Raw genomic sequence first — 19,665 nt, 5'->3', positions numbered from 1 at the left:
AAAAGCAAAGGATTCATCTATATCCCATCTGTCAATTCGTGGGTACAATGCGCACCCATCCATCGATTGGGAGCCGTCCATCCTTCCATCAATCAATTTGTGCCTCGTTCTATCCCGGGTGCACACGTGCCAGCGTCGGTGGGAATTCAGCTTTACTTTCCCGGAAGAAGGAAAGTGCTTCGGTTCGCTCTTTGTCTCTCGAGCATTCATTTGCTTCAAATGTTCAGTGTTTCGATTCCTTGACCCTTAACCCTATGGCCGTCCTAAAGTCGATGCAGCCGTTTGCAGTAAGCTTATATGGGGTGCTTTAATTTTGAAATCCTTTTCTGATGAACGAGCAAATGTCATAGCAAAAGAAACAGAAAACTCTACCTCAAGTGAAATCCGTTCAAAGATTAAACAGACAAAGCGGGACGAGCAATGAGATCTGAACCTCATCAATGCGTTCATCCTGCGTTGTGCAGCATTTCCATCGGCATGGGAACGGAAAATTAATTGAACCATCACCGGGTTGAATGAGCACCAGCGTACGCACAGCAACGCCACAAACAAGTCACCTGAATGATGTCCGAATCGCGCACACGTGGCCGGGTGCCAAAAAAAAGAAGAAGATGTTAAAAGCAATGGATTGACAACTGTGTGGCAGGCAAGGTTTCCTCTTGCCGATGCTGGTGTATCGTTCGGAAGAAAAAGTCCTATGCGTGCGAGAAAAGAAGAAAAGGCAAAGGAAACAACCGCTCAAGGTGCTTTACCATTCCAATCGTCGGCTTGATTGAATCATCAACTGTCTTTGGTGGTGCGATCGCAACACACGCAACTGTACCGAACCATCATGGCGCAAAAGCATCTTCGCATGCTGTCGCTGTGCGGGAGGATGCTTTTAGAGAGATGAGTGGCATTTTCATCACAAGGCGCTGTAGTGGGGTGGTTTGATAGGGAAGAAAGCGTTGAAGAACAATCCACGTTCTGCATGATGCAAAGTGCTCTCTACCAGCAAGTGCCTTTCTTGCTTGATAGACACCGATTGCGATGAAGCGTTTTCAGTGGAGAGGTACAAGAAAAATCTTCCCTTTTTGTGAAGGAAGTCGATCGTACGAGCTGGTGGCTAGGGCTAAGAATAGTGTGCTCGCTGTAATAGGTACAATATTCTTGGCTTATATTTTTATTTTGAAATAACTGATTATTGGATTATTCATCGCTGTTTTTGCTGAAGCATCACCACTTATGCCTTTAAGACGCAGTAAAATAATGTCCACAACTTTGCTCCAACCTTTTTGTCATCGAGCATTAACTACTTCCCTAAGAGCATATCTGCCTTTCGTGCAGGCAATATCCTCTATTTCATCACGTTTTGCGCCGGAGCTAAATTGATTTTTCCTTTCCATCAAATGTATCCATTTTCGTGTGCAACATTCCCACACTGAGGCAAGAAAACCCGTAGAAAATAATGAGAATAACTGCACACCGTTCGCGGCGCTGCATCCGAGCTGCGCTTCTTAATCCATTTGCCAGGAATCTATCGCAGTTGTTGCAGCCTTTTCGTTTCTTTTCATTTTTAGTAAAATAAAGTCAATTCTCAAATGGGTTGAGAGGATGTTTTCCACCCCCTTCTCCATCCCACCTCAGTTTTTATCACATTTTGTCGTCTGCGTCTGCGAAAGCGATAAAAGCATAATAATGCTTTTGAAAATCCTTCCTTCGCGACGCGGTGGATGGATTTGTGCTGCCTTTCCTTCACCGCCGTCGTTTTATTCTTCTCTTCTGCCCTGAGTTGGACCATTTTTTTTCGAAGAGAAAATGTCGCACAGGGAAAAATCGAAATCGCTTGCTTTCGCTAAACCTCAACGGATCTTAACGAAGGTACACTTTCGCCAGCAGTGCACCCCGTATGCACCGAAAACATTCGCGTCTCGTCTAGTATGGTGCGCCGCGGACGGACAAAGTGCAGGATAAAGTTATAATTGAAATCCAATCTCAAATGAGCCCAACCTTGAAGAGGGAGCGGTGGGTAATGAGGAGAAGGGAGGTTGGCGTTGTGCGAAGGGCAAAAGTTCAGCCTGTGCAGGGCTAAGGAGCGCGTCACGAATAGTGGCGTGGTTTCGAAACCTTTTGTTCGGAAAAGTATAATTTAGGTATGAAATGCTCTGAGCAGGGAGGGTGGTGATGATGGGGGCAAAAAATTGGTCCAGTTGTGTGGAGGATTGAGGAATTGGTTCGATTACTTAAGTCGAGCCGCGTACCTCTTCGTGCGAACCTCACAGGTCAGCTGGCCCGTACAGTAGACTTTCCCGCCGAGTTTTCGGTGCTGGTGTGTGAACACTTTCCCCGCAATGGGGTGGAACGGATTTCCTTCCACGCAGAGGGTTAATGCATCGTTGCTTGGTTGCTTCGTGCCCCTCCCAGAACCGGGAGGGAAATAATTGAAAACTCGCTCGAAAGTTAATACCATTCGATGGCGCTTATTGGCTCGGGATATTTCGTACCGGTTCGGTGACTACCGGTGGCTTCACAACAATTGAAGTTGCCTAGACGGAAGGCCAATGGAAAATATATGATGAGAACTGTATGGATCAGGAAGGTGAGCTAGAAGAACGATGTAATCGGTTTAGCTCAAAAAAATGTAAAATTTAAAATAATTTGCTTGATAGTCATCGGAAGACCTGAATCTAGTTTTTCAGTCTTCACAAGCTTAACATGAAGATTGAAAGACTTATATCATTGATTTTTTTAAGTTATTTATTTAAAGAGGCTTTGAGTTTCTGAACCCTTAAACATTTTTACAATAAGTCCCTCACACGTTATTTAAAGATAATCCTTAATATAGCTTCAGCATATCAACAACAACCTACAAAGTATATAGCTCTTGTAAGCAACTTTTCCATTATCGCTTTCTCAAAAATAAAAGCACGAAAAACCATTCAATCGTCCAAGGCTTCTCCCGTTGATTGTAGGATCCATTCCCAACGATTCTCCAATTCCACCAACCGAGAGCACCAGTGTGACAGTGTCTAATGACTGTCTTCTGCGAAAAAGTGATCCACTTCGGGGTGGAACTTAACGAAACTAAAACACCTCAAATCACACACCCATTTCCCTTTCGGTCCGTCAGAAACGGGAAAAGAAGAAAGCAAGACTGAAAAAAAAGGAATTAAATAAATCCTCCTCTATCAGCACTAATCCTGTCTCGTTCCGAGTTACAGCTTGTCACCAAAAACCGTGTACAAGTGAGTAGAATCCGTGTGTCCTTTCTCTGTGTCTGTGTGTGTGTGTGTTTGAGCACATCTTTACACGTTAGAACATCGTGCACGGCGAGGAAAATGGTGTGCCTCGAGGAAAAAGCTCCCCATTTTCTCGACCGAAGAGACAATGGTCAAACGGTTGTTAAACCGCCATTTTACTGCTGCTTTTCTATTTCCATCACCACACATCTCGTCTGCCCGTCTTCGATTCCCCATTGCCGGGGGCTTCACTTCTGATCAATGGTGTTTAGCCACTTGGCGCTGTTCGGTAGGGCTTACCATTCTTCACTTCAGTCTCACTTTTAGCGCAATCTTCGTGTCTTCGGGTGACTCTGGAAACCTCATTGCGGAACGAGCCAACGAGCAGACCACCAAGGCGTTGGCGTAAGTAGTGCTTGCCGGTCGGTACCACATCTGGTTCTTTCTGGCTCATGTCCGGCTTCGTGCGATTGTATTCCATTTAGTGTCAAAAACCATCGCCAAGAGAGCTTAGTGATTAGTTTCGAGTCTGTCAGTCACATACGGTGTCAATAACAGGGGGTGATGGGTTTGGTTTCCACATTTCGGTTGCATGGCTTTCGGTAGTGCGATTACACGTTTCCGGTTTCGTGACAGCGAGCTACCGGAGTACAGTGGGGACAGAAATTCATTTGCTGATAGGTATTATCGAGAGCACGAATAGTGAATGAAAGTGTTTTATTTAACAGTTGGTATTAATGGCAATACAGTAGAGGGCATGGGAAATTCTACAGAAAAAGCTACTTTAAAGAGGATGTTCCAATGTGTTGTTAGCTTATAGATGATCAAACAAACATTAGAATGGGCGAAAAACAAATACTCTAACAGGTCTTTTATCTCCAACTTTAATGCAGTCCTGCAGTATTTGAAATTACTTAAATACAAAAAAATGCATTTGAACAAACGGCGGCAGACCCCGACCAAAGCTTGATTGGAAATGCATCTGCAGGTTTCTGCCCCCGTTTGGACATTGGAGTGCAATGGCTGCATGGTGTAGGGTACCATTTATGATTCCTAGACTGGCGAAAGAAAATTCGCAATATTTTTAATGCATTTTTGCAATCAATGCGGTAAAAATGCAATTCCAGTGATGGCATCCGCGGGCAAAAGGCTGGTCGTGGCGGAAAAATGCGCTGCCAATAATAATGTTATGCATGCATGATGAAGCTGCTGAGCGATGGTTGTAATATTGAAACATGTTTCGTGATATAAAATCAAAACTTTGAGGGATTTTTCTGGAATGAAAATTAGTTCATTTGAGAACTAGCAGCTGAACTTCAAACCGTGAACGTCTAAGTCTGTCAACTGATCGTGAAGGCGATGTTTGTAACCACACGCAGAGCAACGAGAGCATAGATTTTACAGCTCGGAAAACCGTTCACCATTCGTCCATCACTAATCGCCTAACGGAGTACCCATTTTCCATTTGTTCCATCTGTCGAAGCGAAAACCCCTCGATTTCGATTTCAACACGAAAGAAGCAACCATATAGAGGGACGGGAGCAGTCACACATTCCATCGGTTCCGTAAACCCAATGTCGATTGACAGTTTGCTTCCAAGTGCAACGATGGTGATGATGTTAATGCTGGTCTGCATATGAAAAGACGATGACGGTGGTGGTGGTAGTAGAAGAAGGCGATGATGATAGTTGTTATGACGGTAAACAGAGCTGTTCGATTGTCCGGTGGACAAATTTGCATCGTCACTGAATGGCACTCAGGGCTGCCAGACGAACGATCTGTGCCCGGTGGCGTGACTTCGAAAGTGCAATGGGTAAACAGTCATCCGGGCGCAACTCCTCCTCCGACCCTTTTCCTTCGCCCTCTCTTCCCCTGCTTTGTAGCTTAGCTTTCACAGCGCACACAGCTGGAGAAGCAACCGATTGTGATTTCGTCTGCTATCGATGAAGCTAAAACGGTGCGTTCGAATGTGTTCGAGCTCGAGCTCGCAGTGGAAAAGGAAAAGTCTGGAAAAGCTCGGATGGTGCGCTGATGGGCGGGCACTGTTGACATTTGTTTATGATGTGCTTGGATTTTATTGTTGTTTGTTTACGATTGGTTGAATTCGTGCTGATTTGTTTGCCGGTGCTTCGGTGCAGATCAAACTCAGCCCGGCTGCAATGGTTGCATTTACCGGTGCACCGGTAACAGCCAGCTGAGCCATCTGTTTCACTGTTGGATTGGTTTTCACAAGAATTTGCAAATGCTATTTTTCACAAAGGAGTGCGTTTGCGTCCCGGTGCCCATTCGGAAAAGAGACGTTCGTTTATTACAAAAATGTTAAAGCGTTTAGAAGGAATACGAAAAACGTTTTAAAGAACTTTTCCGTGTTTCTGACAGTTGCTCATTGTAATCCATTTTTGTATTAAAAATAAGGCTTGCAAGATCCTCTTATTAAAACAAAATCATTTGAAATTTCATACCCCATGAGCCTTTTCTAACCAAAGGAATATTCAGAACCTCATTGACTTACCTCTGTGCCGGTTGGTTTGTTTGTCAAACATTAGCATCGCATCTTCAATCTGAAAAGACAACAAACGAAAAGAGAATAGATGATCAGTTGTTACTTATCATACGAATGATTTTAATAAAAATGAAAACATATGAATAAACGATCTGATAAAATAATGCAAATTGCATGTATTTCCTAAAAACTAAATTTATTTTTATCATAAGGAATAACAAAGATTTAAAAAAAATATTTTCCAGCTTGGTGCAGTCCAAAGGCCAAGGCGACATAGGTCGTCATACGGCATGACCGGGGTTGAAATCCTATCAAGACCGTCTCTTCATACGCAGGACTAACTGCCCGAGACCCTTCGCGGTCGTAGTGCCGAGGTAGAAGAAGAAGAACAAATTTTCAGCTCACTCCAACCTTGAAAAATTTTAGAAATATTTTCACTTACTCGTAAAACAGTTGAAAAACATAAAAATTACATATTTTACCATTATACAAAAAATAGAAAAGGTAGAAATTAGTTTAGCTCCACATTTCCCTAAACTGTGGTCAGTTGCAGACGAGACCCGGGACCCACCCCGTAGAACCCACTTTTGGCAAATGAGGAAGAAAATCAATATCTTTCCACTCTGGCGCATCACCCGCACACCATTATGCGGTGTATACCGTTCGGTCAAATTTATCCGATTGTTAGCGCCGTCCTCTCTCGACCCCTTCCAAACCACACTTTTGCCTTTTGTAAAACTTACGCTCCCTGCCAGCATCAGCATGCCGAACACTTTGGTTTGCTTCTTTAGATAAGTTGGTCAGGCGTAACATAAGGGTACTACCACGCCTTTGCTAGGAAGACTCCCGTTTCGGGTCGGCAGTCCCGGTTACCCTACTATCAACGCTTCAAATGCACACACACACACACCCAAACATGGGGAAAAAGAAGTACCTGGCCCTGAAGAAAATTCAAAAGAAACTCTACTTTGTTGAAGAGATGCTTTTGTCGAAGAGCAAAACCAAATGAAAGAAGCCTTTGGTCGAGCAAAGCAGAAAAAACGGAGAAAACAGGAGTGTATGTGTGTGTGTTGGCGTTCTTCTTGTAGAAATCAGTCGGAAGAGAAAGGCTTACGCTCACCGAACCAGAAAGCCGAACGGTCCAAAGTTCGGCGTTTTTGCTCGTAAAGCATTTTCCCTAAAGTGATTTCATAAATAATAAAAGTTTTCTAATTATGCGAAAAAGACGATCATCAAAAAACATCTTTAAACACATTGGTGGGGTGCCGCAAAGTGGGGCAGCGCTTTGGTGTCGATCGGCGCCGTACGCGGCCGGTTCCGAGAACCGGGGGCAAATGGTCCCGGTTCCGTTCCGTTGATGGGTTCGATGGATGGATGGATAGGTAGCGGTAGCGAATAATATCCTTTCCTGCCCGGGGTTTTTGCTTTTGACAGCCCATACCACGGCCACACCATGGCCACAACTTTCAACGCAAGGTAAACTTTCGCCCTTGACGCAACAACGATTGCGGCCAATGGGCTGCCGGGTTCGAAGTATCTTTGGCCCACCACCGAAACAAACGCCCATCAACGGCACTCTCACACAAGCACAAACACACACACTCACACCGGGAACACCCTGTTGTGGTTAAACGGAACAGGAAATCAGCCTGTCAGGCTGAGCAAAAATCGCACAGAGGGGCTCGTGGAGGGGATGAGTTGTCTGAGACCGGGTTGGACATAAGTTTCGCGAGCGAAAGCTTCTCCACGATACGATTGCTGCTTCATTTACTTAGGTGGCAGCTTTTGGAAAGTTGTAAAATAAAGGCGCCAAGGCGTTTTTTGGAACGAGGGAGGTTCGTTCGTAAGATGTCAAGTTTAGTTCTTTCGATGGTTGGCGTTTGAGAGCCGGGACGCATTGTTAGCAACTTGGCGGTGGGACCGGAATAGTGACGCAACAGGGGTGACTATCGGACGGGGTGGGATTATCTTTTTACATTTAACAGCCATTTCAATCAAGCTGTAATGACTCATTTACAGCTAGGGCTTAAATTATTGTGGAAAGTGTTGAAAGCCTTGTAGCAGTTGGTACGTGTTGGGCGTAGAAAGGGTTTTTAAGATAATCGCTTTGAAAAGCCATTTTTACCAATGTGTCTTGTGCTCTGTATCAATATTTAGCATAGAAAGTTAAGATGTATATGAGAACAAAAATTGCATTCTCAATCAGCAAACCGTAGGAACATGTGCCCAGCTCCTATCAGTGGGTCACTCGACTGTTTTACGTGGAAACCCGGTCACATTCAAAGCCTCAGTTCTGTTTAATCTCGCCTCGAAAAACAGGCATCACACGATGGTCATAATCATCTCGCCGCGCAACAACACATACCCAACTCGTTTACGATGCCTGACCGACTTCGCTCGCTGGCGTATCATATTTCGCCTCGCTTCTACTAAACTCTTACGCAGACCACATTTTAGCAAAATCATATCAACCACAGCGATACAACAACGCGGAACGCGATATGGGCGCGTAAAGATGCCATGCCCAGATCTTTATGTTTAATTATCGTCATTTCGGTGCGGGAATGTGGGAAACAGCTGCGATTAAAGCTGCTGCGATGCTGAGGACCGATGGTTGGGGCTTCGTTCGTCCAAAAGATGGAGGATGGTTTTTTATTGTTTTTTTCTGCTAATGCGCCGATTAAAGCAACAGCATGTTGGGGTATGCTATTAGGAATAATGGAAGGCACCATGGAAAATCAGGATGAAAATAATCGCGGTAGGGGAGTTATTGATTGATGGCTGAGTTTTGTAGGAAAATAGTTCACCAGAATATTTCTCAGGGAATTTAACCGACATTTTCTGTCCTTCCATACGGGTTTTGGCCCAAGCAGTTATCGAATTTTCACTGTGTTCTGACTAACAAATTTTATTGTATATCCTTCTCAACAGTCAATCCTACGACCCATTTTGGACAGAAACATTCTGATAAAGCTAAGGCCAGTTTCGATATCGATATCGGTTTTCCCACGGCGGCATCAGGAATCAAATCCCATCTGGACGAACAACCCGTAATGATGACTAACTAACCAAGAAGGGCGAGAGTGAGCATTCCTTTATGATTTGTAGTTTTAGAAAATGCTAAGGAAATCAGTGTATGAGATTTTCATTACTGCTACATAAAAGGCCATTCTTAATGTAGACTTCAATCGAGTCACACTTGTATCCCTTGTTTTGTACTTCAAATCTCAACATGTTCCTAGCATCCCTTAGTAAAACCCACCAACAGAATTGTACAAAATCACGCAGGTCATCATATTGGTTGCTTTGGATTTCGAAAACGTAAACCATCCGTTTCTGCTCTCCAACCCCAAATCCAACACTAATCCCTTGTCCCTGAGTGCCAAATGAGAACGTACGAACTGCTCGTTATCCGGACGCTGCACACTTTCCGGCGGGTTTTGGGTTTACGCTCGTATCTTGCCTTCCGATTGCACACACTCACACACACACACACCTATAGATTGTGTAATGGTTCTTTTGCTTCCCTTTTTTTCGACTTCAATAATATACTAATCACATGCAATACCCTCCTCACACACACGTACTGAGCATAGGCATCGTAGCGGAACGTTGCGTAAAATCGTTCCCAGAGGAAAAGTCGAATAGGGCGAACAAGCAAAAAAAAAAAAAAGCCTTCCCCGCTAGGACAATCCGGAAAATGGGTTAGCTGCACGGGATACGGTGCTATACAACGGCACAAAAAAAAAAAAAACCTAGTGTGAGTGTATCCTCCCCCCCCCACCCCGGTTCGACCATTTGAATGTGAAGTTGGCTGCGTTTTTCTCCTGCAGTACTTATCATTTTCCCCGGAAGTATGATCTTTGCTTCACCTCGCTCACCGGCAGCTTCGCAGAGCACGGCGACTATCCTGCTGGAAGGAGGCAAAAGGTTGATAGTATTCATTGCATTTTCCCGCAGTACCGGGACCTGATACTCCGCTTCTTTCGGTTTCTCTTTTCTCCCTTCCCCTGAACCTCAAGTGCATCGTGGGGCCGAGTAGTCGCCATCGTGCTGGAGTGGGTGAAAATATGATACGAAAATGACGCTCGCTCCTGAAGTTGTGGCCTCCGGTGTTACAGAATGTAATACTCCGGCAAATGAGGGCACGCGCGCTTAAGGAAGCGGAATGCAAGCATGGTACGGGTGGGATGAAGATCAGGATGCAACGGCAAAAAAAAACTTTCACCGAACCCATCGGCATTCTCCTAACTGCCAGACAGTTAGTAGCGAATATCTAGCAGCCTGCATTTCCCAGGCCCCAGTGCAGTTTGTCTCTCACTTTCTCGTTCCGTAAAGCTTCTGACGATATTTTAATCCATTTTACCATCGATTCCGACCGAGGCCGGTCGGGCAAGAGCTTTTTCCATTATTTTCCGCCTCCGAAAACCCGCGAGGCAAAGTTGGGTGCCGCAAATACTCCGGCAGATGATAGCTTAGGATCATCGATTTACTGCCCCCGATACCGGGATGTGTGCTAGCTTTTCCGGATAGAGCTCACAGTTCACGGAAGGGCAGGAAGGTGCCTGTGTGTGTGCGCGTGTGTGTGGGTTCCATTAAAATACCCCTAGAGGCATATTTATAAGCCGGTGCATAACACAGACACACTCTCACACAGGAAAGTACGATGCAGTGCGCGTGTATGCAACGTGCATCCGGCATGCTATCGTACCACGGTTCGTGCAGCTTGGTGATAGAAAAAGCTTTACCGTCCTGTATAAACTTTAACCGAGTTGTGTGTATTTGAGTGTTTTTTTTCTCCCCCTTTTCCAGTAATATTGTACCTCTCCTAACACGATACACCTACAGTTTGTCTTGGTTGGTTGGCGATGCTTACGCTCATCGGCAAACAACAACGCAAAAAACCTTCCTCAAAACGACCATCCAGCCCAATGTGTTTGTGTGAGAAGGATCGTTAGGAACTGGGTATCATTCCCGGGGGTGAACTTTACAACCCGAAGAAGCGGGGCTGGGTTTGCGGGTGGCAGAGATAGAAAATTCACAAATTTTCCCGTTCGATCATAATTTGCCGATAAGCGGAAAATTAACCCTAACCTGCTACACCGTGTTTTCCCACTCGTTTCCACCCACCCAGAACAGGTGTACTTCACTTCAGCTTGGGTTGGGCAGAAGTGCAAAATATAATTTGTCGAAACAGTGCCCTCGAAGGGCTCTGTGCGCTCGCGAAGCCTCTAATGCCGGTCGGCCGGGAATCACAAACCGGCGGGATAATCGGTACCGCGAGATGCGCCAACCTTCATTAACTGGCTACGGGTGCATACTGCTGCTGCTGCTGGGTTTGGCCACAGGCAATCGGGCCCGTTCGTGGTGCCAGATCCCGGATTCCCGATTGGAAGGGTTACACGGCTTAATATTATAATCTTGGTCCCGGATGAGATCGGCTCCGTCGGTCTGGGGTAGTTTTCTGTGACTGCCGGCAAAGCTAACAGGATGTGCAACAAACGATGGATGGGCTTCCTGGGCGTGGGCTTGGACCCGTTGGGACCATTTGCGAGCAGCACTGATGAGCCGGTTATGAAGGCAGTTTTCACGCTCTCAAAACGGTCGTATGTGAAGCCGACGGTGGGCCGATACGCAGGGTCGAGATGGGAAGGTAGAGATTAAAATAATAATTGTAAAAGCGGTTAAGGTTCTGCTGAGGTACGATCATTGGTGTGGGATAGTTGGAAATGGATAGTTTCCATTTAAATGAGCTTGTAGCCTAATTTAGATTTGAAATTGTTAGACATTTGTACACATTGTGAAGTTGTTATGAAATCCTGTGGCTATTTCTTATAACATCTTGAAACAGAATAATTTAATTAGCGTCTGATGGATGGTGCACATCACTAATTGCATCCATTTTTTGGTTTAGTGACATCTTCATTATACTGAACTTAAATTAATGATCTACCCGCTACCCGTGCTTCGTGTACGTGTTTGTTTTGCAATTTTTCTTTTAATTTAATTAATTTCGAGCAAGCTAGCAATAAAACCCATATCCCCTACCCGAACCCATTCTGTTAGACAAGGAAACGATTCACGAAAGCGAAGAACCATCAAAAGCTTCGAAGAGATATTGTTTCCCATTCAGTGGCTTCGACCTGAATGGGTTAATCATTCACTAATCTTTATTCTTTCCCTCGTTCGGGCTTTTACCAATTCCCGCTTTGCCCGGTGGAGCTGCGCTAGTTGGCGTAATGAATGGGTTTCGGTAATTCGAGCTCTTAATTACTGGAGGCAGAAAATTATCTTTCCTAGTGCACCTTTTCCATTGGTGGTCTGTGTACTTGGTCGCATTTTTCTATCGAAACTCTCGGGCCAGATAATAATGTGCCGGAACCGGTGGATGAAGTATAAATCATCTAATTAACCATCCGTTGAGGACCGTCAGTGTTGGATTTGGCTAGGAGATTAGTCGATCTCTTTAAACATATTTTGCCATAAACAACAACTCTTAAACTGAGAAGAGGCAGCCCTTAAAGCATATTGAAACAACCGGAAAGACTTTCATCATCTACAGAAACAGCAGCATGAAGCACATTGTCTCAAGAAAAAGTTCGGGTTGGTTTGGTCATCTGAACTGGCACAGCACAGACGACCGGATAACAATCGGATCGGATGCAACAAGTTTTCCGGGGCAATAAATTTTGTTCAACCGCACCATACTACTGCCAGGCGAGATTTAGGCATGGCAGGCCGAAAACTATTGGCATTCTTTCGAGGTCAACCCGGCGAGCGTCACCACCCCTCTCTCACCCCATGACTCATTGGCGATCATCAGCATATTCGGTGCCCGTTTGGCCGGGCTCATTTGGAATTCGAAAGTCATTAAACGGGAGCGCTGTAATGAAAAATAAATTTTCCCTTCACGCAGCAGCAGCCGAAACCGACACAACAGCGGTCGGGTTAGATTTATATCTTTACGCGCCGTGTTGGCAGGCACCGGTTGCTGTCCTGGGTTGGTTTTGCGGGAGCAAGGGGTTGACTATCGAGCGAGAAGCGATCATCAGCCCGCGCAGTAAAGCGATGGGGGGGTTTTGTTGGGAAACAAAATAAATGGTCGCCAAGAAGTGGCCGACGACAGGGCAGGATATCGCCGAGGTTTTTATTGGGATCGCTTATTAGAGGAACAATAAAACATTCGAGAGTTTCAGGAGTTGAAGAGCACGGGATGGAGGATGAATCATTTAAGTTGCGTGTAAATTGTTTTAAATGTTTGGCTTGGGTTTTGTAGAAGCTTTTCTCGTAAATCAAATACAATATAAGATATAGGCAGGCCAAGTTCATTAAATTAAAATCCTAGATTTTCCTCTTTCAAATGAAGGATGACAGAGTTCTTTCTATTTTTTCCAATTTAAAATCATCTAATAGCTACACAGTATCCTAATGACCAGCGAAGCATTGCTTACATTCTTCTCTGCCAGTTAAAATCAGCCATCAAATTTGATTCTCTTTTAACGGGTACGAAACGTGTCGTGATTTGAAGCAAATAAACCAAACTCATTCGCTCTGGATTTTTCCAAGCTCAGCCTAATAAAACGTCCCTTCCAGGCTAGTGGCTTGTCGTGTACCGTGCCGATGCTTGCGCTGTTATTTTATTCCACTGTTTTCGTTGCTTTCGCTGCCTAACTACCTAACGTCAACAACGGCGAAAGAAATGGAAATCTCGCAAAAGATTTCGATGTTGAGTCCCGATCGTGTCTGTGTGTACAGCCGCGCTGCCAGTAGTGTTGTTGTTATGCGAATGCGAATCTGTTTTAATCAGCGGAATATAAATAGTCAATTTAAACTTTCCCATTTTACTTCTGCCTTCCTTCTGCCCGTGGTGCAGTGTGTTCCTGTGTCGTTTGGGACGCTGTTTCCATTTTGTATCGTTTTGTTTGCATCTGTTTTAGGGGTTTTCTTCTTTCCTTGGAAGCCTCATTTTTAAACACGGCCAACGTCTGTCGCGTGTATGTTAAATGTTCGTTCCTTTAATGGTAAGCGATTTTTCCTCCTTGTGTACGTGTTTTGTTTGTGTGTGTTTTGGGTGAGCGAGCGCTTTTTTCTATGCTCAATTGGAGCATACTTTTCTCATTTTGTCGAATCGAAAAACGATAAACTCGAGCTCGGAAGTAACTGAGGACACACTGGCCGGAAAGGTTTCGGGCTGTTTCGAAGTGAAATGACACGAAAGAGACGATTGGTACTTTACAGAATGAAAAACAAAACTTTTTTTGTATAGAAAAGAAGCTCAAGAAAAGGAAAATGAACGAGGCACAGGTATGCGAAAGCTTCGGTAGAAATGGAAATTAAAAACTTATACAATTTAGATGAGAAGTTGTTGTTTTATGGAAAACGGATTGTACTGAGTACTACTACGCGGGAAGTAGCCCCTTCAAAGAAGGAGGTTATTTTACTCAGGTGTAACGTTGCTGAAATGTTGAGCTTTAACATTGTTTTTATGCCAAAGATGTTGCAAAATTATGGGTTAAAACAATTAAAATCTTGAACATTCACCATGTACTGTCATCTTGAGTAAATCAAGTAGCGCCCTCTGATGGAATTAAAATGAAACATTTATAGTTCCTGAGAACATGTTTACTTATTCGATTATTGTAAAATTTCGAGAATATTTATTGAAAAATTAGAACTGCATCTTGCACTCAGAATCATTATCCTGAAAGCACTCTTCTCCCCATTTTCCGATCAACAATCGATTCCTTCCGTAAGACTTATTCTTGTGAAACATTTTCTCTTTGTGAGATACAAACTACTTTACCAACGCCCCATTGGTCATCGCATCACTGTCGCCAATTAGGTAGGAATGAAACCTATCCAGCCATCCATCCAACGCCACCATCATTGGCAGGTATATGGTACCGGAAGTGAGATTTTTCTTCCAACCACCACCCCAGGCAAGACTTTACTTGAGCAGAAAAGTTTCCCATTTTCCTACTATCAGTGCATCTGGCCACTTGCTGGCAGTAGGAAGAAAATTAGAAGACGAGCAGGCATAAAAAAATTGCTTCCAATTTCTTTATTGTTTGCTATTTTGCCTTTCTGCTTTTGCGAAGTTAACTTTTCCTACTGTGCAAAGATGCAAGTTGGCAGATTTTGCTTCCTTTTTTTTCGCTGTACATTGCGTGCGATTGTAAGCAGCCAATAATGTTGTTGTGGAAACTGGCACCTAGCTGGCCGTTTCAAATGTCCTTTTCTGAGGGAGTGGAGTTTCTAGTAGAAATAGAAGAAGTAAATAATGCAAAAGTGGGAGCCTAACTATCCTATCAGTTGCATCTTACTCTGCCGAGTGGCCATTTGCCGTTTTGTTGCCGCTCGAGTGAAATGATTTCTTTCGCTTTCCGTATACTGTGCTGGAAATTGGTAAATTACGCTTTCAAAAAGATACGTCTCGTGCAAGAGTGAGAGAAAAAAACACTGCAGAGTAGAAGAAGTTAAATAATTTAATGGAAAAACTCTTCTTTAACTCGAAAAAATTACACAAAAACGAGTTGTGCTTTCATTTTGAACTTCCAAGAGCAAGAAGCACAACAAAGGCTGCTCGATGTCACCGGCAGCAGCCCAAGATACATCCTAAAATATATCGATGTCATATTTTAAGGCTAGTAATTTATTTCATTTTGTCGTTTTCACACCTTTTCGAGTTTCGAGGGGGACACTAAGCAGCAAGGATGGAGAAATATGGTAACAGTTTAAGATAGATAAAACCACCAACGCGCCCCACCTCACAAGAACATCCACTGCCGTTGTTCTCCAGAGTCTGGCTGGGAGAAGTTTTTTTTTCCAGCGTTTTGTTCCGGTACGCCTTTTCCCCCGTACGATGAAATCTTACTTGCGCTGCAGATGACAGCGGTGGAATAAAAATGAAAAACAGAAGACAGTCGTGAGGTAAGAACGCGTACGGTAGAACGCTTCTTACGCCGAGTTTTCATCGCTTTCATTTTTCCCGCGCATTGAAAATAATGGAGCTGCCCGTTTTCCACGAGAACGGGTGAAGATGTTATGTTACAAGTCTACGGCTCGTTCGCTCGTTGAGCACGATCGGTGAGAGTAAATAAATTTTGTGCCGAATTGCGCCGGTTGAAGATTTTTCACTGCACATAGCGATGAATTAACGACACTTTTTCCGTCCAAGCACACCGGTCGTTTCAAATGGGGCTTCAGTTTTCCACGCACGGAACAATTCTTTAATGCATCACCACCTTTCGAGCGACGGTGGCCAGGTGGGCGAACGAAACCCGGTAACAGGCGAGTGTCTTACCCGGTGACAGACCGGAGTAGGCGCTTCGCTTTATTATGGAGCGCAGAATTTATAACGCTTCCAAAGCGTGCACCGCGAACGTTTCCCTCCCTGGCAGGCGCGTGAGAAATGGCGTTCAATTGTAACCAGCAGCATTTCTTAACCGTTTGCCTCGAAGGTATCGTAGCGAGTGGGAGCCTCCCCAATTTTTGAAGTGAGTTTTTGTTGGGTAAGTTCATTTTTCTACTCACCTTCCCATCCATCCATTACACATCCTTGAAGCATTTAAATCTTGGCAGGTTTTTCTTCCCCGTTCTTGTGAGTTGAAGGTTGTGCTTTGAAAGATGCACGTAAGTGTGAATAATTTTCGCCGCTTTCCACCCTGCTTGCCCGAAAACCCCATAACTCGAGCAAACGCTTGCGCCACCGAAAAGGTTATCGCAGGTGCAAATTTGGAGCAATTCATCCTTCGGGTGGAAAGACCATGGTGCACAATGGTGCTCGCGGGCCATTTTGTTTCCAGTTGAGAAGAGAGAACCGTTCGGCACCGAGGGAGCGATCTTAATTGTATGCAATTTTTCATCTTTCCGATAGTATTTGTGAGTCGGATGGAGGGTAGGGCTGTGTAGGCCGAAGTGGATTTCCTGTTTTGCTTGGCGGGATCCCAGGCCGGGATCAGATCGAGGGGTGTTTTTTTGAACGAGTGCAAATCATTTTTTGGGCTGTTAAGTTCTCGCCGGGTCTTTGTGGAAGTTCAGTCAGGTGAGGCCCTCCGTTGTGCCACGTTTACTTTGAATTGTGCGAGCTCTGAAGCGGGTAATTTTTCAAAGGTGTGGGTAATTTTTAGAAAGGCGTTTTTCTTCGGGGTACGTTAGTGTATGTAATGCGTGATGATAAAAGTTCCAGAGCGTGAAATAAAAATATTTCACTGGTGTGCAAAGTGAACACTTCAATGGCGAAATGACAGGTGTTTGTGGCGAAAGTGGGACGGTTGAGACGTGAGTGACGGAACGGGAAATTTCTTCTAAATTCAACTCTCGTATCAAACGTAACTGAAGCAGACAACTACATCATAGTAAAATTATAAATTTAAAACCGTAATAGATGAATTAAACTTGAAAAAAGGAAAAATTACTAAGACTAGTAAAACAATAGAAAAAAGATCTGCAAAAAATTAAAAATATTTCATGTTTTGTAGAACATTCTTCAAAGTCCGCTTAAAAAGACTAATTTGCTTCGCCTTCTATCCATTTCCCTACACACACACACAAAAAAACTAAATTTCATCGGTTTGCAGCTCCATTTGTGCGCTTTTGTTAGCTCTCCACCCTCTAGCTGCTCCAACTGAACAATACCAGTTCATTAGAGAGGGCCATCGTCGAAGTCAGCTACAATCCGTCCAGGCGAAACGATTTGGCCATAACCGAGCTAAGCGCGGTCGGACGACAACGTAGCTTAAAACCGACGCAACCGAGTCAACAGGCAACGGACAGCCGACGGATGGATGGACGGAGCTTGCGGTTACTGCTGAAGGTTGTTGATAAATGGAAAATCCTTCCCCAACTGTTCCTCTCTCTCAATCTTCCGCCCGGAACACATACGCAAAGCAACAAAAAATACTAGCACTAAACACAACGGTATGCTGAACGGTTGTTGGAGCCGAAAGAAAAAGCTTAAATTGATTTCATGGAACACACACACGGGTGGAAAAAAACCTGAACCGCAGACAAGGGAAATTCATGACATGAGCATTTCCTCGTCCTTAAAATAAAGTCCTCAAAAGCTTTCGTACCATACACACACATAGGCAGCATCATCTCAGCTCACTAGAACCGTGGACAAGAAGAACAACTGCACATCACATAACTTTCGCCAGCAGAACTCAGGTATTAGTGCACAAGGGCGGTTGTGGTTTTACTTCGTTGAAATGTAAATGCACATTTCAGATACTTGCCCACACACACACACACACAGCTAAGGAAGATGAATGGGATTGGAATTTCACAGAACAGAACCTGGTGGGCAGAGATGGCCGTACAAGGCCCAGAAAGCTTCAGTCTGCACATGTCATGTGTGCGACGGTGTGCGTGACACAGTCATCTGCATCGAGCGCTCCAGCATGGCAGCAGCGCGCGCGCTCGAACACGTCATAATAAAATGAAACAAATTTGAATATTTAATTAAATCCCTTTCAGCCATTTGAAGCCTCCAGCAGTGGGGCAATGCCACCGGGAGCAAACACTCCATCATCCACTGACTCACCCGTGACCGGTGCTGTTGGGCAGGGCTGGGCTTGATGATGACGGGTCCAACAGTCACAGTTATGGTTGTGGGCATGTGGGCCCGTTTTGCCAACTGGCCGACTGGTTCGTTAAAGGAGACAGATCGGCCGGGTTGGGTTGCCGAAAAAACTAAAGGCCCCGCGGGGGCGTTCGTCCTCACCGAGCGACCGACAAGCGTCCGGATTCTGTGGTTATTCAAACGAGCTTGCGGGCTTGTGTGCAAGGGCTATCGAATAACCATCACTCTCTCGTTCGGGGTTCCACCAGCAACAGCAGCAGCAGCAGCAGGTCTTTTCGACACAGTCTCACCGATGACAGGCAATCAATCATTTTCAGCCTGCCTCGTTGCAAAAAGCCAATCTCGCAAAGGGCTGGGGGAATGTCGCCGGGTTCAGGTATCACGCCGTTAAACCGGCCCCCGATTGCTAACCGATCCATCCGTCAGCATCTTGTGAACCACACCACAAGGTCCGGCTCACAGCGACACAGGTGCGTAAGTGCAGTGATAAATGGGCATCTATGGGTGTGCGTGAGCGTGTGTGTGTGTAAGTCCTGGAAGACGAGATGAAATGTGAAACCGCACTGAAACTAGTAACTACATTTTGATGTGGTTTCAATCAACCTCAACTGACCGAGGCTGAGAGATTAGACGCAACGGTACCAACCCGACCGACCCGAGGATTGGTAAATCCTGCACACTGTCGGGTGTCATCCCCTGCGGGAAATAGGTTCATTTACCCTTTTACGTTTACGCTACACGTGATACGGGGTGAAAGGGGGGCAATGAATTCAATTTCATTCCTCAAATGATCCATTAATAATTCCTTCGATTGCATAAGGTCGTACGAAGCCGGTACGCTGTAACTGGTAACGAGCAGAGTGTTGATCTAATCAAACCTTCATCTAAATTATGAATACGTTAACCAACTGGCGCCGGCCCATGTGCAGAACTTTAAAGTCTAGCCCAAAAAAAAAAAACGAGAAAGCCAAAATTAAATAATTCATCACAATCACTTGAATGCAGAAAAATCAAGGACAAACAAAAAACCAAAGTCACGAAAATCGCTACAAATCAAACATAAAATCTCTTATCTGAAGGAAAAAAAAAAATCCCCCAGTCACTACGTACTACGTCCTGTGGCCTGTCATTCTGTATTAGATTGTCGAGAAGAAAAGCAGGCGGAAGATAAAAAACGACGACCAAACATACCATACAGAGACGTTAAGCTATAAACATATCGTTAGGATATCCTTACGTTCGTATGATTCGCTCTTTGGCTGAGAGTAGAACCGAAAATTGGGAATGGAAAAACAATTTTCATCCCACTGCCATCCCATCCCCTCACACATGAGAGCAAAAAAATGGAACAACAAACGTAA

The 19,665-nt window shown here is 44.6% G+C and overlaps 1 protein-coding gene across 22 annotated transcripts in view; it reads right to left on the bottom strand.

Annotated features, from left to right (window-relative positions):
• The window catches only part of LOC118514267 (RNA-binding protein Musashi homolog Rbp6), a 529,948-nt gene that overhangs the window by 66,836 nt on the left and 443,447 nt on the right, over window positions 1-19,665 (bottom strand). For all 22 annotated transcript variants that reach the window (XM_036060991.1, XM_036060996.1, XM_036060995.1 and 19 more), the window contains one exon: window positions 5,731-5,779. In XM_036060991.1, the coding sequence (XP_035916884.1) occupies window positions 5,731-5,779 (49 nt within the window). The remainder of the gene's footprint in view (window positions 1-5,730; window positions 5,780-19,665) is intronic.

Source organism: Anopheles stephensi, chromosome 3, assembly GCF_013141755.1.
Source record: "Anopheles stephensi strain Indian chromosome 3, UCI_ANSTEP_V1.0, whole genome shotgun sequence".
In the NCBI taxonomy this organism is placed as follows: Eukaryota; Metazoa; Arthropoda; class Insecta; order Diptera; family Culicidae; genus Anopheles; species Anopheles stephensi.
This window is presented reverse-complemented; position numbering and strand designations above follow the sequence as displayed.